This window comes from Cantharellus anzutake, assembly GCF_015039405.1.
Source record: "Cantharellus anzutake strain C23 chromosome Unknown EI90scaffold_193, whole genome shotgun sequence".
NCBI lineage: Eukaryota > Fungi > Basidiomycota > Agaricomycetes > Cantharellales > Hydnaceae > Cantharellus > Cantharellus anzutake.
This window is the reverse complement of record NW_024067143.1, coordinates 19245-41736: the sequence shown is the minus strand read 5'-3', so window position 1 is coordinate 41736 and position 22492 is coordinate 19245. Positions and strand designations below refer to the sequence as shown.

The window sequence follows — 22492 nt, the reverse complement described above, 5'->3', positions numbered from 1 at the left end:
AATGGAGTTTACGTGAAATGAGGTCACCAATGCAGTGGACTTAAGCCAAGGTGGAGTCGAAGTCCGAGGTCAGAGCCATGACAGGATCTCGGAGCAAAGGTATGAGCAGTAGGGCTCCTAGCAGATTGGATGATCTGTGGATATCCACAACCGCATCCGGAAATTCACGGATCCGGTTTTGGATTTTCAGAGGAAAATATCTGTGGTTTTTAATCAGATTTGCAGATTATCCACAGTTTTATCACATGATTTATTGCTTGCAGATATGCAGGAGATCTGAGGCAAATAGGGGTGAAATTCCCCATATTTACTGTAACTCTTACCCTATTGTGGCTTTTGAGAGGATAATATCTGCAGTTTCTAGTCTGCAGATAGGTGGATTATCTGTGGATTAAATATATCCCACTTTCCTAGATACCCCTCCTATGTTTCCATATTTTCTCCCAATTTTTTCAAGTCCTATCTAACCACCCAGGCCCGTTATTTCCAAATTTGGCATCTGACACCCACCTTTTGTGCCATTTTCCCCATATCTCTGTCAGTTCTCCACCAATATGGACATATTTGGTGTTGTTAGAAAGCTCTCATCAGGGCCATTCTAACGAAATATAATTTTGAAATGTATTATCTATAATCCATGGTTGATCCGCATATCCACAGATTTCTAACTGCTGGATATGGTTTTTGTTTCAAACCTCTAAAAATCCGCGGATTCTGATCCAGATCCAGACCGATCTGATCCGCTAGGAGCCCTAATGAGCAGTGTCTGAGTATGGGGTATGGGACTGTGGTGGAAGGTCGTAACTTGGCAGAGGTTGGTGGAAGAGGGTCGGAGGGAGGGGAGTGATGTCAGGGGACGACTCCCGGGTCCCCATGACCCTCCCCTATGGTCCACAGCCCTGAGGTGTAACCAGCCCTATCCAGGGCACAACCTACTGTGGGTAAGAAGATGAATAGATAAAGAGGCAAGTATATACACTTGCCTACTGTGGGTAAGAAGATGAGAAGGAAGCTAACTTCTCATCTTCCCACAGTGGCCACAATATCAGCAAAACTTCCAGGGATACCCGGAAGTCACATGAAGGGATAGGGACCGGGCCCGGAGCATGCGGTGCGTGGAGCGTGTGTGTGTGTGGGAAGTGCGGTGGGTGGAAGCGGGTCTGGACGCGGGTCCGGGTCCGGGCTAGTCAGGGTGTGTGCCCTGACAAGTGATGAGAGGAGCAAGGAGAGGAGTGAGGTCCAGTTTGAAGGAGAGTAGGGGTGGTGTAGGACTCCGGAGGTGGTAGAGTGGAGGGTCTGGAAGTTGGATCGAGATTGGGTTTGTATGGATATGACAGATGGCATGGACATGCTGAAGGAGTGGAGCTGGATCACCTTATGTAACCAGTTTCCTATGTCCAATAATGATATTAGAGTTTGTGCTGATTTGCATACTGACCGTGTTTTGGTTGCCAAATATATAATTGTTCACTGTCTGAACACCCCCCAACGATCTCACCTGATGTATAGATCATCTATGGATAAAATTTTATATTGACTTTACTATAATTTCTAGTCAATATTACACCTAGATATACCACTTTTCAGTAGGATGTGATTTTCCTGATAATTTACTGAAGAAAAACTACTAATAAAATAATTCCATAATAAATGTTACTCAATACAGGAGTGACCAAACTGCTCTTTCTATTGCTTAGAGTGCATGCTAGTTATCTAGCAGGTTCAGGATTGCTCACTTTTCTCCTGTGGTGTGATAACCAAATATTTCTGAGAGATTATTCAATTAAGTCCCTCCACCAAATTCTCACTAATTCTCACTATGACACTTTTGTTCAGCTGTGTCTAACTGACCTTAACTCGTGCTTAGAGTGACATGTTAGTTTTATATTAGCTAACAACTAATATTTGCTTTTATCTTTTGGAGCAAACGAACCAACCACTGGTGAGGAGAATTAAACTTATATTTCTACCTGAGGTTTGAGAGGGGGCAGAAGCAGCAGCCTTTTATGCTTTTCAGAGGCCTCTCTACTCCCATGCCTCACACTAGTTACATGTGCTACATTTGTATTATAGATAGTTCTAGAATGATATAGGGGCTTGGGCTGTGTAAGCTTAATAATGGACTTAGGACATGACTCAGCAATAAGTAATTTGGTTCTTTGTCTTTTGGGCCGATCTTAGCGGGGTCTTGCAGTGCTAAAGCTATGCTCTACACTGCCTTAATTACAAATGGTTATCTTTAGAAATGACTTGGCTATAAAGGATTCTAGACTGTTCTCTAATTCACCCCTTTTTGTGAAGCCACATCATTACTAATGTTCTAGAGCTTTTCCAATTAATTAGCTGATCTGCAGACTTCTGAATCACTTTATGCTTATAATCCAAGATCCAGATCGTCAATCATTCCTTTGTTCCAATTTATTTGAGCTTAAAATCAAAAAGTTTTGATGAATCATGGGAAAATATACAAGATCTGGTTTTTTAGCATTTTCTCCTCTTCTGATGCGATCAAAAACTGTCCATCTGCGCCAGGGGATACTCTGCCATATGGCATTTGGTCTGCCAGACTTCCGGGCGTCAATATATTTCCCTTGAGTAACATTACTTTTTGTAAGAATTAGCAAACAAATATATATGAATTATAAGGTGTTTTGCTGTTTGAGCGATATCTCCGTTAGTTTTGAAGCTTTTAGAATGAAACAAAACCATGGATAAAGTTTAGAAACAGTCTTTTTAGATGGTAAAAAGATTACAGTCAAAAGTTTACTGGTTCCCAAGATATTCACATTTCTTTCCCAATGTTCCTTCTTATTCTGCCATCTATGTGCTATTTTCTTGTTGTAGGGATATATTCTTTGAATATTATATTTTCCTACACCTATGCAGCAGCTTAAATCTCATGCTACATGGGTGTGGATAATTATAATGATATTCTAATGTCTGTCCAGTCTCATAAAGATCATGAGATCTGTTAAACATTTGAACTTGTCACCTGATTGTTGACTATTCTGATACATCATTGTTTTATTCTTCAAATATTATTTCTCCTACAGCACAATGGTGACACATCAGTTGATGCTGGCACCAATGCATTGGATGGTGTTGATGACATGTGCATCGACTTGGGAGGAAGTGGAAGTTGGTGTGAATGATGAGACACAGCTGGTGATGCATCAGCATCAGCGCATGCAGCAGTGCAGCTCAAATCAGAGTTGGAGGCCACACAATCAACATGGTGTTGATGTGCTGAAGGCATCTCCATATTAAAATAACTTGACCAACACACAACTCAGTGGAAACCTCATATCTTGCACCGTTCCGACATGGTGAATGGAGTGCGAGGTCACATAGTGGGAATATGGGCGATGTCTGTATGTGGGTTCGTTGTTATAGTGACCTTCACCTCAATTGCTGATTCCACCACACTTTGGAGTCCGCCTTGACATCTGATTAAATAACAACATACTGGGTCAACGCGGTTATTGACCGCCTCTCCGCCCTTTCCAAACTTTACACAAGCCATCCATCCTCATGATTCTTCAACGAACGCTTAGCCGACCTCCTTCTCCCGATACGCACTCTTCTCAGTTTTCCCTCTACTTATGCATGACGAGCGCACTCTTCCAAACGCTCTCCACCACTACTCTCAAATCCACCCCTTCGAAACTACACTTCTGTAAGTTTCACCCTCTTCATGTGAGTTAAAATATGTACATATTGCTTCCTCACTTTTCAGAATCGCGTCCTCCCTTGTGTACTAGTATGTCTTTGATGTCTGCGACTCAGCCGAAGGTGCCCTTCTCATTCTCTTGCGTTGCGTCAATGCTTCCATTCCCTACGGGTACCATATCATCCTTGTACCATATCATCCCCTCTCTTTCTCTGATTGTTGAGAGATTTTTTCGGGTCTCAAATCGATGCTGTGCAGGTTGCAGCGATGCGAGGCACGCCATCTAAAATCTTTGTGACGGTTTCTAATTGAAGACACTGGGTCGATAGCGAATCATGACGGCCGAATGAGATTTGGGAAGGCGAACGATGCGCGGTAGCGATTACATCAAGATTTCATCTGTATCAACATGATCGGATGATATTTGACGCAGTACGATATAGACTCGCCCCCAGGAGGTGTTGAATAGGCAAGCCGTGCTGCGACCTTCCTGCCCCCACCAAGCAAGGTAACTTGTCTAGGTCAGCCTCAGAAATAGTAATCGTGGGATTATCATATTGTCTATGGTGTGCTACAAAGTCCAAAGAATGCATGGATAGGATAGGGGAATCAAGTCCTGTGTATCATGGAAGTGTCATGAAGAGAGAATATTGTCAATAGAGATGTTCAAGAATTCTTTCTTGCTGCTCAAGTCAGCATTGGGGAATTGGCCAGCAACCGCTTCTCTAGCAGATCTAAGGCGAGCAAGGGTTAATTCCATATTATCAACTTATTACGTGAGACGCACTTCTTGGTGACAGCCATTAGATCCTGCGTGCTTAGGTAAGTTCTTAACACAGCAAGTAACTCTTCGTCAGAGGGGTTCATGCTCTGACTGGGTCCGTTGGGGAATGGGTTCGGATTCATTAAACTCGTAAGGGTCATGGATGTTGGTCGAGGGCCCCCAGGCGCGTTCACATCCGACCCTCCCCCCTGATTGCCCGAAAACATGTTCAGGTTTGTCATAACGCTGTTGCGCGGAGCTATCGGTGGCATGCCATACATGCTACCTGTGTAGCTGGGCATACCCATGCTCATGCTCATCCCTGTCTGCTGGGGTAATTGCACAGGAGCCTGGAAACCGACGGGTCCTCCATATTCGGAACCCACTTGAGACCCACCAAAACCTCCGAAACTGCCAGAGCCGATGGGTGGCATATTGAGCCGCGGTGGACCGCCCACTTGAGACATCGCACGAACGCTTTGGACATTACTGCGATTGGGGTTGAGAACATTGGTGTTACGATAGTAATCATCAGCAGCCTGAGATGGTGCAAAGCTGAGTGGTGACGCGGAGCGTGGAGGATGATCAGAACGAAGTTGAGAAGCTGCTTGGTTGGATGGACTGCGTGGACGAGGATGTTCAGTCATGTGGGAACGTGTCTCCCACGCCTCGGCTTCGTATTCTGTGAAGCCGGATAAGAAGTTCGTTCAATAGCCGCCTGCGTATACGTACCACTGAATCGCTTCAAGGGGATCATTGAATCGTCGTACGTTTCATCATCATCAATCACGATTTTTTTGTTGTTGCCTTCCCCAACAACAACGCGAGTGTTACCCCAACTGAAATCATCCATGCACCAGAATGAATACAGCGGAAGGAAGAAGCTGTATACCGGATAGCTGTGTTCACACTCAGCAGGCGTAGTCCAGACTGAAGCGAAGATACAACGCACGAGATAATGTAAATGATGAGCCAGCCGACGAGCATGAATTCTCGTTTAAGAATAAATATTACCGCCTACGGCGGAAGGGAACCGATCAGCGGAGGTTGCCTAAATGAAGACTCGTCAGCTCACTTGAAGTCCATACACGACCCCGATGAGGACGAGAGCAATGATGGGAATTGCGGTCTTCTTAGTGGCCACCTCCACGATGAGGTAAACAAGCTAAAAAGAAATCTAGGTAACAGCAAACAGGAAGGCTAAAATGACTGCATACGTAAACAGCAGTGGCAGGGAGCATCTAAAACAGAAATCAGCGTCATTGGACCCCAAAAACCAGGAGGCATAACTCACTATCGTCCCAATAAGATCCAGAAAGACAAAGAAACGCATAGAGAACAAACAGAAACCGCAGAGTTCGGGAATGAACAACAGTTCAACGAGGTTGTGAATAGTTGAGTTAATCCAACGGCGACGCTGCGAAAGAAGGACGTCCCATCTGTCAGGTGCCACAGTATGTGCGATGGCGTCAGGAGTGAACTTCATTTTGAAAGTCGGAAAGTGCGTCATCATAATCGTAGTGAGATATCGATCCTCTCCGAGAGATAACAGGTTCTTCTTGTGAAGAGTGTCCACGATGTTTTCGGAGTAATCGTCGATGACTCGGTTGGATATAATGAGTGGCCGTCCCTTGTCGGAAGTACGGATTCGGTAAAGACTGAAACAACCTGGAAGACAAGTAACCGAGCCAAACAAACTTTCGAAAGATTTGGAGAGATGATGCGATATATAGTACTCATATACCTATGAAGAAGTAAGTACTGGGACCCTGTCAATGGGAGCCACACAACCTGGATCATGGTCCACCAAGAGCCTTCGGGGTTGTCGAGTTTAGTCTCCCCACAGATCGCGATGATCTGTGTATCGTCCGCAGTACAAGCAACTAGCCGATTAAGTGAATCAGGAGTAACGGTCTGAGTTTGTGTTAGCAAATAATAACGGTGACTCCATGGAGGCACTTACTGTATCCGCATCAACCATGAGGATGTATTCGTAGAAAGCTGGATCAATCCCAATAACGTTGCGCATCTGATGATAAATCTCCAGCTCAAGGGGATTCATCGGAGAATCAAAATGCACTCGATTGAGGTACTGCAATAATAGAATTTGTGAGTCCCGCTTGCCCCGATTCCCAGGCTTTGAGCGCTCAGTCGGTTTGCCAACTTTGATAACAACCATATACCTGTTCAGTAAGAGGATGATTGAAATGTCAGAAGGTATGTTGCCAGCAGGGACGTCAACGTACGGAACGACATGCCCTTCAAACTCATATAATCCTGAATATACCTTGCCATAATTGAGCTGTCGGGAACCTTCGCCGATCGAGTGGAACAGGAGAGGTTCTGGGTCCAGAGAAGGATCCACTCCTAGTATATCAAGAGCGATCCGCGGGGTCGGCCGGTCGTTCCCGCTACCGATGATATTCCCATCACAGATGAGGAAAATCAACTTCCTCTTGTCATCATATTTGAGAGCAGCTAGCGAATCTATGGTACGGCGAAGCGACTCCTCGCCTTCCGTGTAGCAAGGCACCTGGCAAATAACAAACTTGTCAAGCAGCTCTGGAGTTCGCTTCGGCGACAGCTGCAAAGCAGCGAGGACTGCATGGAATTGGTCAGTGTTGCGGCACCTCGAGAAGGCGAACCAATGAATGGCCTACATTTTGCCCCAATCGTAGCACAAAGCACGCCAGAAGCAACAATTAAAAGGTAATTCTGAACCTTACAACGTGGGGAGTCCCGAAAGTCGACATTGCCGTAATAGAAATTGTTCTTCAAGCATGCGTATGTGGCTGCCTTTACATCATCGGAGTACGACGCCATCAGTCTATTCATAGAGTCCGAGACGTCTTGACCAGGTTGTTGTTTGAATATGCTGCTCAACGATGTATTAAGGAATTTGTATTGGGCGGCATTATTCTGGATCGTGAGGGTATTGAAATAATCAGAGAGGTCAAATATCTCATTATTCCAAATCGACCAGTATCTATCCAAGGCATGAGCAGGAGCAATTGATTGAGCATATTCGAGATGCCTACCTTCCGTCCTTGTTCGCTTGACTCGCGACCTCTCGCCTGGAATACACAAAAGGGCCTTTGTAATACTGTCTCATGGTTGGGAGGAACGTGCTAGTGTACCACTTGGAGTTTGACAAGTCCGTCCCGGTATACAGAGTCTGCGCGCCAGAATAATGAATGGCTTGAGGGACACCAGGTGTAAAGTTTGCCGGAGTCAAAGACAGAACGCCATCAGTGACGAATGCACTGCAGCCTTCGCTAAGAGGGACGGGGAAGTACTGAGTTAATTCCAGTCCTGCCAACGATAGCATGTCCTGTTGCGTGATGGAAACACTAGGATCATTGCTAGAGTGACCGCGCCAGAACTTAGTGATGTCATAAACACTCCCATGCAGAGCAACCCAGAAGTTATTGTCAGCGTCATGTCCGCCAAGTTCAGCCGTATTCCAGACTTTATTCTGTCCAGGACAAAGGAGCATGCCAAAGACGATAATGTAGAAAAGAATAAGACCGCAGAAGGCACCAATCATCATGCATATTGTCAACTTTTCTCTCCATGCCATGCGAACGTCAGGACGCTTCATTCGACCAACTCGGCTGTGAAGTGAATTTAAGTCCGTAAAGCACGGTATAAATATTGCTGAGCCACCTTAAACAAAAATTTGGGATCCAAAAAGTCGACAACCATACCCAACGAACCCACCATCTCCGGGCAGAACTCGTGGGAACCTCAAGAGTTGTTGCTTCCTTCGCTTTAGCTTTGGTATGGCCTATGTTGGAGTCATTTAATGGGGCTGCCTCTGAGCGAGGGGTTCCGATGGCCTTCTCGAATTCAGATCCCCATCCGATACTTGGTTCTGGATCGGCGAATGGCCCGGCACCACGGTCGTTCGTCGTACCATATGGCGTCAGTGCAGGAGAAAATTGAGTGCGAATGAGATTATCTGAGCTACTGTTGCGAGGTAGGGGAGATTTCCAATCATTTGGAACGTCCATGTCGCCAGCAGTACTAATGTCATCGCCATCAATGACGCTTTCTGTCTCCAAGTTCCCGGCTAGGCCACGGGCAAGTTTCCGACGCTCTTTTTCAGCGGCGCGGAGAGGATCCTCTAGCGACTTGAATGCAAGGAAAGAAAGCCAAACAGATTGATGCCCTAAAACGTACTCTGGGCCTTCTACCAGTCCATAGTCATTCAGAACAGCAAGAATCCGGTCGAGGGGGTCCTGTCCAACGGTGTCGCTATATGCATAGCGATCACAGAAAGCGTCAAAGCTGTAGTGCATGGAGTATTCCGTGGATCGGCGGGCGACGATATCGGATACAAGATATGATCGCAGCTGAGACTTCACTCGGCGTTTGTCAAATGAGTTGGGAGAACCTGAGTCATTCGGTCGAAGACAGATGACATTCCAACGGTGGGTTTGCTCAATGGATTGCATTATACCAACCATCACGGCATCAATTTGCATCGTGACTGGATAAATCGTCTGCGGGTCCAAGGAAAGTCCCACTGGCTCAGCAGTGGGAGTTGGTTGGCGTAACGGACGTGACGAAACTTGTGCCTGCACAATGATGTTGGGGTCATTACGGTGAGTCTCGACGGAAAGGGTCGGCCCCGAGAATAGCTTGGAGATGAACGAGTCCGAGGATGATCGAAGGAGGGGAAGGAAAGCAGCATCCAATAAATCCGAATTCCGGTCATAGAAGCCGCCAATATCATAGGTGCAGCTTCCAGAAAAGTGACTAATTGTAAATAGCTCAGCGGAGGAGAATGAACCAACATTGGGCCTCCCGAAAGCAGAATGAACGGAGAACTTTGAATTAAGATCCTTCAAGAGCTCCTCGTCTCGCCTTTCACCACTCTTGACATGGTGCGATGTGGACACCGCCTTTCCAATAATGCCCAATATACCACCCGGCACACTCCCCTTATTCGTGACACTGCCTCGAAGCAACTCAACGCACGCAGAATTATCCATGATGGGAATGGATGGAAGACTGATGCCGTCCGAGACCACGAGGGAATTGAGACCGGTGGTATCATCAAATATAGACTGGGTCACAAAGAATTGGACAATTTCGTTCTGGAAATTCGTGATGAACTCCTCATATTTATTGTGGCCGATGGCCGACAGGAGTGGTCCCGGACCTCCAATAGATCCAATGGAGCCACGGGATCGGAACCCAGGTTGATCGAAAAGGATGATCTGCCCGAAGGGCGACCGTGCACCGGATAATGGAGGTGCCACACGGTGATTTGCGGTTTCGACGACGAAAGCAAAAAGGATTGCGTACAAATCTTGTACCAACCGGTCCCGTTGAGCAGCAGCAGGATCAGCGGTAAGAACAACCATTTGAACTTCTTTCCGTATGTACGTGGTTTTGTTGGTCAGAACCTCCTGCAATTCCTCCGCTTCGACACCAAGGAGGTGGCAAACTTTATCCAGGATAAGGGGGTTCGATACACGGGCAGGTTCATAATTAACCTCCTTCGTGTTATAATCGATGAATTGGAGATTCCCCAGCAGGAGCGCGACAACTAGAAGAGAGAAAATCGAGGATATGTGCTTTGGTTTAAAGCCCAGAGCCTTCATGCTGGCACGCAAATCCCCCATGTTGACGGCATCATCGCTGAAAGGCCCGCTGGGGAGGCGATAGCAACCCGAGGAAGACAGAAGTGCGTAATCCGAGGGATCCTCCAGTCCCCAGGCGTCCCTTTCATCCGGTGTGGCACCAGCGAGAAGCTGATAAAAGACATGGAACGTGCGTTCGTCATTGGACAATCGAAGAAGACGGCTTTTGTCTGGTGCGAAAGCGAGGACTTGGGCAGCCTCGATACGACCCTTGTCATTATAGTGAAATTCTGTGTAGCGCGTATACCGAGTTGCAGAAGGGTTAATGGAAGTCTTAGCATGCCCAAACGATTCTAAAACAGTTTCCAGAGCACGAATTTGTTCTGCCAGGCGAGCGTCCTTCTTTGAATGAGTCGACAATCGCAATAACTGCGCGGAGAGCAGGCGTGAATTGTGGGATTTACCAGAGGCGGTGATTCCGCTAGGAAGCGTATGAGCAACACTGTATAATAATATAGGCGAATACTCACCAGAAAATAACGCTCTGTGACTCCCGTCGTCGTCGCATTGTGAGGTATACGCGAACAGCCAATTCGTAAACATGGGGTTGTAAAACCGGGGCACTTTCGTCTGGTGCGACATCAGTGTAGAGCTGTTGGTATTGCTTCTTGCTCGCATCATTAACGTTCTCCAAGACCTTAAAGGGATTGATGGAAAGAAGGGTTGAGTCCCGAATCCAAGTCCACGGCATCTCTCGCCGAAAACGGGCCTGGAGAACGTCAACAACTGCATCCTCGGATGGATACACACGGTTGGAAGTCCCCGTCACGAGCTGTGTCAGATCTATGATTCCAGTGGGGTCGGTCGTGGACATTTTTGAACGGTACAAACGAGAGCGACGTTTACGTTGCCAGCCACTTGTTTACGTTCTCCGCGGGCACGTGCTCAGGCGTTCAGTGACATCACATGCACCGTGTCCCCAACTCAATTCCAACGCAAGAGCGCGCCCACTTCTTCAATGGTGTTCCGGTACAATGCTGGATTCCTGCGTCCGCCGCGCCCCAAGAACATCCGTTCCCATTTTTTTCGGCCCGCATCTACTCCATCTACCCTCCCGAGTCGCCTACAAACATCTGTTCGAGTGTTTGCATTTGTCGCCTCGGGAATTGTTCTCACTGCATACTACTTTGATTCACGCTCAATTATTCACCGCCATGTGTTTCCCCCACTTCTCAGGGCTTCACTAGACGCGGAGAAATGCCACAGACTTGCTGTCAAAGCACTCGCGGGTGGCTTCGTCCCAACAGATGATCTGCCTGACGATTCAATACTTGAGACAGAAATTTGGGGTCACAGGCTCCCGAGTCCTGTGAGCTTGGCCGCAGGATTCGATAAAGATGCTGAAGCGATTAAAGGTGAGCTTGATCTCAGGTCCATGTAGGGAACCCATCCCGAGCGTCTATTAGGGCTATTCGGTTTGGGTTTTAGCTGGGTCGAGATAGGAAGTGTAACACCGAAAGCTCAGTCCCCGAACCCAGCGCCTCGCGTGTTTCGTCTCGAAGAGGACTCCGCTATCATCAATCGCTACGGCTTTCCCTCAGTCGGTGCCGCGCTTGTCGCCTCCCGAATTCGGTCATTTCTTTCTCTACGCCATGATCTGTACTCATCCAGAATTCTCGCCATCAATCTCGGAAAAAACAAAACGAGTGCTCCTGACTCCGTGGATGATTACACTGTTGGTGTTCGGACCCTTGGTCCCTTCGCGGACGTACTTGTTATCAACGTCTCCTCGCCCAACACACCTGGTCTGCGCGGATTGCAATCCCCCGGTCTACTTATTGAACTTCTCAATGCCGTGATTAATGAACGTGATCAGCTACCCAGACGTCAAGTCGGTATGAATGGCACCAAATGGGAACGCCCCAAGCTTGTAGTCAAGATTGCCCCTGATTTGTCCGCAAACGATATTGAAGGGATCGCAGAAGCTGTACGACAGAGCGGGATCGATGGTGTGATCGTAAGCAATACAACTGTTCAGCGACCCTCATCATTACTCTCAGGTTAGCATTCCAAAGTGGCTCCAGTCTAGACTCAAACCCATCCCTACCAGCGCCGTCTAAGGAGGCAGGCGGTCTCTCTGGCCCACCCCTAATGCCCCTATCGCTTGCAGCTCTTCGAACTCTGCGGACACTTCTCCCAGGCTCAGTCCCTATCTTCGGATGCGGGGGTATATCGACCGCTGCTGATGCCATAACCTTCGCCGAATCAGGTGCCACCGCCATCCAACTCTGGACCTCCTTCGCCTACGAGGGAGCTGGCACACCAAGACGATTGAAGGACGAGTTGACATCTGAATTGAAAAAACGTGGCCTCACCTGGATGGACGTCGTACGCACAGGCCAGAGGAAGGCGGGATCTGCATTAAAGCAGCCTGTAGAAGACATCCCCCTTGAAGAGAGAGAGGCTGTATTCAAGGAGGAATCTGATACACTAATGACAGAGGCCTTCCGGCTACAAGAGCTACTTCAGCAGGTTAACTCGGCGCTGGTGACGGACACCGCGCGGATCCCGAAGGATGGCCAGGGACTTAGAGCATTGGAGAATCGCGAAATAGCAAGGGCAGTGGAGAGCGACGCTGAGTCCACGACTGCGGTGCTATCAGCGAACATAACCGCAGATGAGTCCCTCACATTAAAGGAGGGCGAAGAGGTGAAAATGATGGCCAACTCAACTTCAGATGTTGTAAGAGGTCGGTTCTGAAAAGCATATGATACACTAGAAAGGTTGCTTCGCAACCATGACCTTGCTTGCACATGACATGGCGCTACTTTGCAACTAGTCGCAGCATCGCACTCTAGTACTGACTTTAAGCAATCATGTCTTTCACAGTCGTGTTCACACGCATAGCAAAATATAATGAGTTGAACCAGCGTTTCAGGGGACATTTGATCGATCTTGCACCCCCTACCAACAGGACTGACGCCATTCAACGCTTATGTTGCGTTATCTCGGAGCTCTGGACATGACACGGTACGACTTCTGCGAGAAGTATTCAGACAACCAGGAGAAAAAAACGTAGGACCCGCTGCGGGAATTTTGTTGAATTGCCAAATGAGTCATGTGACCACACCCGCTTGCCATTTTGGATAATCACATGACTTTCATGATATTCATCCAAGTCGGGCGCGCCGTTTTTCTTTGCAGCTTGCTTACAGCTCAACACAATAAGCTCGGGTTTGAAACTAGCCAGTGAAAGTGTTTCGCAGGCGAGCTTCAACTTCAAGTACCATAACACCGTGTCAGACGCGTGCAACAATGACTGTTCAGACAATCAAGCAACTACTAATCGGGAAAATTCGTATTCATTTGCGTTAGCGTTCAAGAGACAAAAATTGTAATATAAGGATGCGATATAGTGGTGGCGGCGCTCACGATGAGAAGAGGTAAGGCGGGGCAGTGTACGATATGTGATAAAGAACGCGAACCATCGACACGATGAGAAGACTGATAGGAAGCCATCAAACAACAACAGCAAAAGAACTTAATTCTAAGCTTCCTCTGTTGGTGCCTCAGCTGCTTGCTCGTGGCCAGCCTCAGCCTTGTCGCCCGACTCCTGCATATCCGAAGTCCAGAGAGTAAGGTTATCACGCAACAATTGCATGATAAGCGTCGAATCCTTGTAGCTCTCTTCCGAGAGGGTGTCAAGCTCAGCAATGGCATCATCGAACGCCTGCTTCGCAAGGTGGCATGCACGGTCGGGTGAGTTTAAGATTTCGTAGTAGAAGACAGAGAAATTGAGGGCAAGTCCAAGGCGAATGGGGTGGGTCGGAGGGAGTTCAGTGACAGCAACGTCTGAAGCAGCCTTGTAGGCTTCCAACGACTTATCTGCCGAATCCTTGCGCTTGTCGCCGGTGGCGAACTCAGCCAGGTATCTGTGATAGTCACCCATCCTGTCGAGCCGAAAATATGTCAGAGAATGACTAAAGTTAGACATGGAGTTCGTGAAACTTACATCTTGTGGTAGAAGACCTTAGATTCACCAGAGGCAGCAGAAGGAATGAGGTGCTTGTCGAGGACGTCAAGGATATCCTCACAAATCTTGGCAAGCTCGGACTCAATTTTCTCTCTATAGCCCCGAATCATGGTGACCTGAGCCTCGTTGCCCTTGGATTCCTCTTTCTGCTCGATGGAGGAGACAATGCGCCATGAGGCGCGACGGGCACCAATGACGTTCTTGTAGGCAACCGAGAGTAAGTTACGCTCTTCAACTGTAAGCTCCTGGTCGGACGAAGCGACGCGCTTCATGTTCTCCACCATTTCTTCATTCACGCCATGAGCAACTGCACATAATTCAAATATTCAACAACCACCTTCGTAACGCTCAGCCTGTTCAGCAAGCTTTGCAAGGTAAACAGAGTCTTCACGAGACTCGGCCATCTATGTTGTACGTCAGGAAATGACACGAATAATCCAGCGAGCGAGTGCGATCTCACTTTGATAATCTAGAAATATGCACGCGATTATCATCAGGAATGACTTGGCCATATACGGGGCTTCGAAGCGACATCACTTACAGATCGTTGAAGAGGAATGAAGGGGGACACGAAGGATTTGGTAGCGTCAAGGTTTATATGCTCCTTGGCTGGGCAAAGGGTTACTTACCCTAAACCCTCTGCCACTCGGAGTTAGCGGGCTCAACCGCTAATCACCGGTGGTTAGGGGGTATCTCCGTTAATTCCCCATCATCGTCGTATTCGAAAACAATCCCACGACAATATCCCAGACATTACAGAACCCGAGGATCGCTGACACCCGAAGATACCAATCAGACACCATACCACAATGCTTAGATTATCCCCTCATGTACGCTACGGTGTCAAGACGGGATAGCCGCACTGCCACGTCATCACGAGGCCGCGGGGTAATAAGAGAGATTTATCATCATTCGAAAACCACCGGAACTGCGTCAGACATTCTATGCTGTTTCTTAACCCCCTTTAGGGTCATTGTGGGTACCAAATTAGAATCGATCAAGCTGCAGGCTGTCTGAAATTATATAAAGGGTCATCGCACCCCTGCTACCCCACCATCCACCCACTAAGGGTAGACCGACTGTTTGCCAGCGGTCGTGTCACGTGTGTTCAGACACAGGAGGTACTGCAACAAAGAAAAAACAATGTCGATGAGGGCATTTCTCAGAATGAAGGGCCGGAGCGAGCCAGAACGACTCAAAATAAATACCAGCGGACGCGCAACCAGAAAGCTATTGGAGGTCCACCAGAGAAAAGAAAGCTATTCGACGGGAGCATGATATAGGCGAAAGTGTAGAGTGGGAAGAAGAGCATCGACTTGATGGAAACCATGATGAATGGTAGCAAACCTACCCAGCGAAAGCTACGGGCGGTTCCACCAAAAAAAAAGAAACCATAATGAATACGTACGATAACGATTTTTGCGGGGTATCGACTCAGAGCGGAATCCTCTGAACTTACCAAGGATGGAACAGTGTGTACGTAGAGTGTTCATATGCAACAAAGGAGGAGCGACGAAAATTAACTATGGAAAGCAAATGATGACAAAGAAAGCGAGTAAAAGCTTGGATGGATTCCCAACAGCTGAAAAGAAAGCGAGATGATTCTGCTGACCAATATTGAAAATTCGGTGCAGAAACTGAACCAGTCGATGTAACCATCATCTGCGCCTTGAATAAATGAAGGTACATCAAAAATTCTCCACCAAACTCATTGTTCAGGGAAACGAGAGGGAGATGCACAACTGCTTAGCGACGTCCTGAACGAGTACCAGGTTGCATCGGTCGATCGGATTGCTCTTCCAGAACCCGTTGTGGATCAAGGGAGATGTCATCATTAGAGTGAAGGGCAGAGGACCCGGGGCCATACCATACACCCATGTTCGACCCGGAGAACCCTGGCCCAATTTCAAAGGGATCGTAGAACGATTGCTGTCGCTGACGGTATCCTACCGCATCTTGGGGTTGGCGAACATCATATTGATCCCGCAAGACGTGCTGCTGTGATTGAGCAACGCCTGGCCCCACGTCCGGCAACACACCACCCGCGAACCCTGGAGCATTCATCTCAAACTCTGACACGTCGTTGTACGCTCTTCTAGCACTAGGAGCAGGTATGGGAGGATGGTGTTCTGAGGAAATATACTCACCCCCCATTCGCGAGCGACTCGCTCCCAACTGGCCATCGAATATCCGAGACAGTTCGTCATGCCTGTCCACAAGATACGCCGCATCGTTCATGCCCCCGGGTGCTGCTGCAAGAATGATGAGCTATGCTGCGCCATTGCCTCCGGGGAGACACGCGTCAGCATCTGTTCCAAATCCATTCCCTCGGCCGTTCTCATGCTCCGAAGGGGCGCAGAATTTGGGAACACTCTACCCATTCCTCTCATCGAACTAGAGTGAGGCGACGGAGTCCGTCGATGCTGGCCCGCACCTTGGTGTACTGACATCCCTGCAGGAATAGACATTGGAGACAAGAAACGGCTACCCGAATCGTGGGGGAGACAGGCAACACTGATTCCTCGCCCACTAGGGGTCCTGGATGACGATTGATTAGACGAAAGACGAAGAGGGATCTCCCTAGGATTACTAAACGAGGAAAGCTCCGTGGATACAGTAAGAGGGCGGGCGAAGGAAGTAGATGAGCGGTTGGTAGACTGAGGCGGCGCGCGTCTCTGACGAGATGGTTCTATTACAGTAGGGACAATTATCGGGGTCCCCGCCACACTGGGAACCCGTCTAACGTGCTCATCTGAAGACAGCGGCAATCTGGAAGGGCTTGCGTTTGGGCCCAGACTCAACTTCTCTGCGCTGTCAGCAAGTGCAGCGGCTTGTTTGACAGCTTTAGCCTGGCTTCTACCCCAACTCAACCGAATCGGTCTTCCACCGAGCTGAACACCTTGCATGTTCTGGATCGCCTGAGTAGCATCCGCCTTGCGTACATACTGAACAAAGCCGCATGCCTTCCCTGGAGGAACCTTGACCTATTGGTCATGTTACAGTTTGTGACCAAGCGATGGGGCCAGGCATCCAGGATAGAACTCACATAGTGAATCTCCCCGAAGACTCCAAAACACGAAAGGAGCTCCTCTTCCGTCACAGCGGAGGACAACCCACCAACAAAGACGGTCGTATTCCACTCAACCGAATTACCAACATCATTACCATCATCATCCATAAAGCTACCCGCATCACTCAAGGCAGGAGCGACTGAAAAGCCTGTAATGTCACTCGCACTATCTCTAAGTGGCGACGTATTCGCTGCGCTGGACAACGGTGATGCCCTATCGATTGGCATCCCTAAGTGACTCGTAGATATCTCTAAGGTCCGCGTTGGTGCTTGCGAAGTAGAAGTTGCAGACCGGACCTCATGTAGGCGCTCGTACGCCAGTGTCGAAACGGGAGCAGGGGAAGAACGCGGCGGGGAAGAAGAATGAGATGTGCTCGTTGAGCCCCTTGGGGCCAGGTTGTGCGGCCCGACTCCAACGCCGAACGCCTGCCGAAGCTGAGGGAGGGAAGAAAACATGCTGGCAATCTCTCCATCTTCCTCAGATGTGAATTGGTCATCGGCAACGAGGTGATCCAGAAGTCCACCCTTGGCAAGAGTCACGATCTGTCTCAGCAACGGCTTAGGCACATCATCTATCGTTGTTATTGGCCTGACACCACTTCCCGCACTGCTGCGGTGGGACAAGGCGCTTAAAGGCCTCGACCCTCCGGCGCCCGGACTTAAACTGTTGGATACCCCGGACCGATGCCCTCGTCCCTGAGCCTGACCAGCTGAACTCCCAGTGTTGCGATAATTTAGGGGACTCAAGCTTGCGTTCGAACCAGGATACAGAGGCGATGATGGGGAAAAAGAGGTGATAGGGGAGGGCTGCGGTGGCCCGCGACCGGAGGAACGCTGAGGAGAAGGCGGAATTGGGGGAAAGGAGGTGGAAAGTCGCGACGTCGGTCGGGAGTTACTCTCGGATGGTGGACCTTCACGCCAAGATGTGTCTATTGGGGGAAGGGGACGCGGTGGGGATGCCCGACTGGTAGTGGCAGACGCGATTGGCGGCTTCGATCTTGATGGTGCACTTGCTATACGCACTGGTATGGTAGCGACAAAATGGAAGGTGACGAAGGAGGCGGAGGAAAACGGTCAGTTCCCACGCTCGAATCTGGGGGGAGGAAAAGGAACACAATACGGAGGACCGCAATGAAAGGCGCCCTTGGGGCATATGGCTGGCATGTGAGGACGAGACAAATATCAGTCGACCTACTTGGCCTGCCGCAGCAGTAAACACCCTGCATCTCGACTAAAGCGCGCACCATCTCATCCCGGTTTGAAAACCTCACAAACCCATACCCCTTGCTCCCATTGGTCTCTGGTTCGGACATGACCTTTGCGCTGCTACAGCTCAAGAATGGCTTAATCAGTCGTCTTGGTTCATCTTCTGATTGAGGGGGGACCCCGATGGATGGGTTACGAAAGACATCGACAAGATCTTCCGCAGTCACGTCCAGAGCGAGATCACCCACGAAGATACTGTGCTCTGCATCACCGTGACCCCTACCGCCGCCGCCGGGCCGTCGATGGGCGCCCCCAGAAGAAGCACTAGCTGTTCCACTGGTCGTACGTGTAACATCCCTACGCGGGGAGAGGTCTCTTACAGGCGCCAACGTGCGGGGAGGGGCAGTGCCTTGGCCAGAAGAAGAGGCAGGTCTCTGCATCAGTATGCGAGCAAAGAGTATTTGAAGGGGAAAGGGGGGATGCAGGCGAAATATTGTGACCAAGTAAAGTAAGATGGCACGAGGGCAGTCACAAACGACCATCGATCAGGATTCGGATTGGCGGGTTATTGAAATTGAGCCATGCCCACCTTTTGAACCGGCCCTCGCGGAGATTTCGACCCCAAACCAATGGAATAATTTGCAAGAGGAACCTGTCCTGCTACCAACACCCCCTGCTCGTCCCCACGACCGCCACGGTCGGGAGCACTTATAATCAATACTGCACCTTCATCGCCTCTGCCGTTATCTTTGGCTTGACTTAATTCAGGATCGTTGTGGGTGGGCCAATCGCGAGAAACCGTATTGTTATCCGAATCTATATTCAAACCCGCGACCAAACTTTTATCAATGCTCCAGAGTCTAGAGAACGAAAGGGACGGAGTGTGCTCGAAAGGAGGAGCAGTGGCACGAAGGCACGAAGGCCCTGAAGAGACGTATCACCATATCAAAAAGACCGGAAATACGGACCTTGTCGATTCGAATAATCATGGATTCCCCACGTTCGGTGCATATCCGCGTCACGATGCGCGTCAATGGTTTGGGTGCCTCCTGAAGCACTCACTGACGGTCGATGATATGGTTCCAGTGTAGGCGCATCGCTGGGGAAGTACTGTCCTGCTAAAAGCGACGGAGGTCCTCCTTGCACAGGCGTGCGTAATTGTAACCTCAGTCCTTCAGTGAGATCGTCGTCTTTAGATGGAGTCGCCGCAGAAGAATGTTGATACATGAGATGCGATAGATTTAAGTGTATATAGCGTTTTTTTAGCTGATAAGAAAGGAAACGAAAGAAAGCAGCTGGATCAGAGTTGGAGGATAGCGATGATCTGTTTGATGTAGGCAAAAAGTGAGCTGATAGCAACAGTCAGAGCGATGTGAAGATATGATTTGTACTAGGATCTCATAGCCCTTGATTCGGGCGATATGGAAAGGAAAGAGAGCGATAGAGCGGGAATAAACAAAGTATGTGGTGGACGTGGAAGGTGGCGGAGGAAGCAGAATGATTGTGTGTGCTTGTGGTCGAGGGGAAGATTTCCCACAGTCCATGGCCAAATTCCTTTGATTTCAAATTCATTCAGTCATTTGTCATTCGATCGGCCGAGTATTAATTTGCGATCTAATTCAGCTTGAGATCGTAAATGTATGCATGTTCGTGAAGAGGGGACGACGTCCAAGATTCATCATGCTTACGGGGTGAGCCAGAATACTTTCAAAATTGCAGAGTGAGCTGCTCAATCGCTAACACGCCCGTATTTGCGTAACAATGAACCATACTTTTGGGGCACTGGTTCATCCCGGTCCCGCTCATCGGAGATCGATATGAGCCCAGAACCGCAGATACGCCTACCACAAGTTACATAAAACATCATATGCCCTTCCCTTTGAATACAATCGGTAAACAGTTCAGATAATTGAGGCCAACTGCTGCACATCATGCTGTCTCGCAAAGAATCGCGTCTGGCCTGAGCTGAAGGCAAACGCCAGCGCAGCAACTATACAGTCACAGTCGATCACTACGGCACACACCAATCTACTTAGGCTCCGCCGCGTCCGCTTTCTCAACGGTAAATCTTCATCTTCGCCTTCATCTCCATCCCCTTTTGCAATTTCTTGCTCCCCTCCCACCTTTCTCTTGCTCCCCTTCCCAGCACTGATAGCGATGCTTTTCCAAGCACTACTTCCCGGGTCCTCCCACCCCCCCCATGTTCCTCATCTTCACGATAGCCTCATACGCTTCCAGACTGACAGCCTGCACACTGAGTCGGCCCCCGCTTTAGAAGAGTCATGTCTCGGATAGCTCTCACATCTTCAGCCGTCAGGCACTCGGGTATGCGGAATTGTGCGTGAAAAGTGGCAGATGCTTCATCTGCGTTCTCCTCGCCATGGTCACCAACTGGATGCATCGCCCTTCCACCGCAGAGCCGTGAACCGCTTGCGCAGGACTGGAATCCCTACCGGTCCTTCTACCCAACCCCTCAGCTAACAATCCGGCAATAGCTATTCCCCTGAGTGACCATAATGGAACAAAATTTGGTAATCGCCTGACGAACTTCACGTCCACCATGTACCATTTCGGTTTCCCTTTGGTCGAACGCTGAGCACCGCCGGTGAGTCAATAGGGGAAGAAGGTCAACGACTTTCCTAGTTAGGCGACAAAGAAACAGAAATCATTTTGAAAAATGATAAGTCTTGGGGTCGAAATGGATAAACTCGGCCCATTGCCAACCGGCTTCATGCGATAGTGGCTGCTGACCCCGCGGATCAAGTGTCCGTGGAGGGCTACGCCAGAAGGAAACTTGTTTGACTCACCTTGTCGTAGCAGTGATGTTTCCTAGGAAAGCGAACGCATTGCACAAGTCACGAGATAAGATCGGAATAATATTCGTCAAGTCGTCGTGAGAATCCACAATTCTGGAAATAAAAATACCGCTGCGCTCGAACCGACTGACTCATTGGTTGGGGCAGAGAGAATTGTGAATCCACTACGAGAGCAAACGACCCATGCTCAACAAGAAGGCGCATGCGACAGGCTGTGCATGCAATAACTAGAATACGCAGAAGGTCACTCACGGATTCCATGCATTAACTGTCCACGCGTCAAGCCGTGGGTGTAGATTGACAACCAATACACGAAGGTGATCAGGGGAGGCACGGAGATGCACGCCCGGTTTTGTGAGTAAGGGCCGCGTTCCACGGAGGCGGCGTGTCGGGTCAGCGGTTCATCGGCGAGCAACGGGTCGCGTTCGTTTGGAAGATGAAGATTGGTACACTGAGAGAAGCGATTCCATGATATTGTAACGTGATAGGTCACGATTTTGCGAAAAGTCCTGACCATTGTGCAATTATTGGAAACAAGACATTGTCCGTTATCATGTAACTTCGCGGACTGCTACCTTCAGGCTCAGTGGAATAGGATTCTTATCCTGATCTTTTACAGACCGGTTCCACTGTTTGCTGGAGGCGGAACAGAGCCGGATTTTTATCTCATGGTAGACCAGACAAAGTCGCAATTCGGAAGCTAGATGTAAATTTGATTCGTAACTAGGTATCCTAAGCATACACAATGGATTTTTGTCAGAGTTCATCTTGTTGGAGAGCGTCTACAGTCAGTGAGTCATCCGTGAAGGCGGTGCGGGCCCAGGAACCCACTGAGGAAAGTGATTCCATGATAAAATCATGGACGATATGAGATGGAAGTTTTACCACAAAACACGATTTTTTCGTGGCCTGCTACATGTGATAAATCCGGGTTTTTTCACCAATTTGATCAAAATCCTGTCGTAAAATCTTGTGTTGCAAGGGATTTAGTCAATTCATCCTGTACAAATTCATGATAGTGTCTTTCTAGCAGCTGGACTAATCCTGCTTCGCTTCAGGACTTAATTGCATATCTTCGGGGATAATATACTAATTGATTGGAACATCAGCACGCACGGTATCTATATTACATTCAGGCTTGAGATGTGAAAGGAAATGACGGAGATATGAATGGTTCGACGACAGCAATTCTAGTGGTACAACAGCGGTGAGGGCAGGTAACGAAGTGCGAGGGGACTGATGCGACGGAAGGAGTTGACAAGAAGATGCGGTGCTGGCGAAAGCTGCGATGCGAAACAGTAAGCATGATTAACCTAGAAGACTTGGAGTAAGTGTACATCAGA

At 48.8% G+C, this 22492-nt stretch overlaps 5 protein-coding genes across 5 annotated transcripts; 1 reads left to right on the top strand and 4 right to left on the bottom strand.

Moving 5' to 3' along the window:
* Positions 1-3968: 3968 nt before the first annotated feature.
* On the bottom strand, positions 3969-10969 carry EI90DRAFT_3160064 (chitin synthase). Its single transcript, XM_039066260.1, has 14 exons — positions 10555-10969; positions 8100-10505; positions 7472-8047; positions 7094-7419; positions 6680-7034; positions 6397-6616; positions 6225-6347; positions 5728-6177; positions 5651-5674; positions 5509-5598; positions 5386-5450; positions 5166-5332; positions 4458-5115; positions 3969-4404 (listed from the first exon to the last, which is right to left on the bottom strand). Exons 1-14 carry the CDS (start codon positions 10896-10898, stop codon positions 4305-4307), a joined length of 5904 nt encoding a protein of 1967 aa, XP_038907984.1. The 5' UTR covers positions 10899-10969; the 3' UTR covers positions 3969-4304.
* Positions 10970-10980: 11 nt separating this feature from the next.
* On the top strand, positions 10981-12958 carry EI90DRAFT_3094109 (uncharacterized protein). Its single transcript, XM_039062491.1, has 3 exons — positions 10981-11439; positions 11491-12084; positions 12135-12958. The coding sequence occupies exons 1-3, from the start codon at positions 11043-11045 to the stop codon at positions 12782-12784; spliced, it is 1641 nt and encodes a 546-aa protein (XP_038907983.1). The 5' UTR covers positions 10981-11042; the 3' UTR covers positions 12785-12958.
* A 440-nt stretch (positions 12959-13398) lies between these two features.
* Positions 13399-14461, bottom strand: EI90DRAFT_3094108 (14-3-3 protein; the record flags this gene model as incomplete). The annotated part of the gene is made up of 3 exons (XM_039062490.1): positions 13399-13974; positions 14037-14343; positions 14395-14461. The coding sequence occupies 3 exons, from the start codon at positions 14459-14461 to the stop codon at positions 13572-13574; spliced, it is 777 nt and encodes a 258-aa protein (XP_038907982.1). The 3' UTR covers positions 13399-13571.
* A 2461-nt stretch (positions 14462-16922) lies between these two features.
* EI90DRAFT_3094106 (uncharacterized protein) lies at positions 16923-17309 on the bottom strand (the record flags this gene model as incomplete). The annotated part of the gene is made up of 1 exon (XM_039062489.1): positions 16923-17309. Exon 1 carries the CDS (start codon positions 17233-17235, stop codon positions 16924-16926), a length of 312 nt encoding a protein of 103 aa, XP_038907981.1. The 5' UTR covers positions 17236-17309.
* Positions 17310-18041: 732 nt separating this feature from the next.
* EI90DRAFT_3094105 (uncharacterized protein) lies at positions 18042-18849 on the bottom strand. Its single transcript, XM_039062488.1, has one exon. It carries the CDS (start codon positions 18771-18773, stop codon positions 18141-18143), a length of 633 nt encoding a protein of 210 aa, XP_038907980.1. The 5' UTR covers positions 18774-18849; the 3' UTR covers positions 18042-18140.
* Between the last annotated feature and the right edge of the window lie 3643 nt (positions 18850-22492).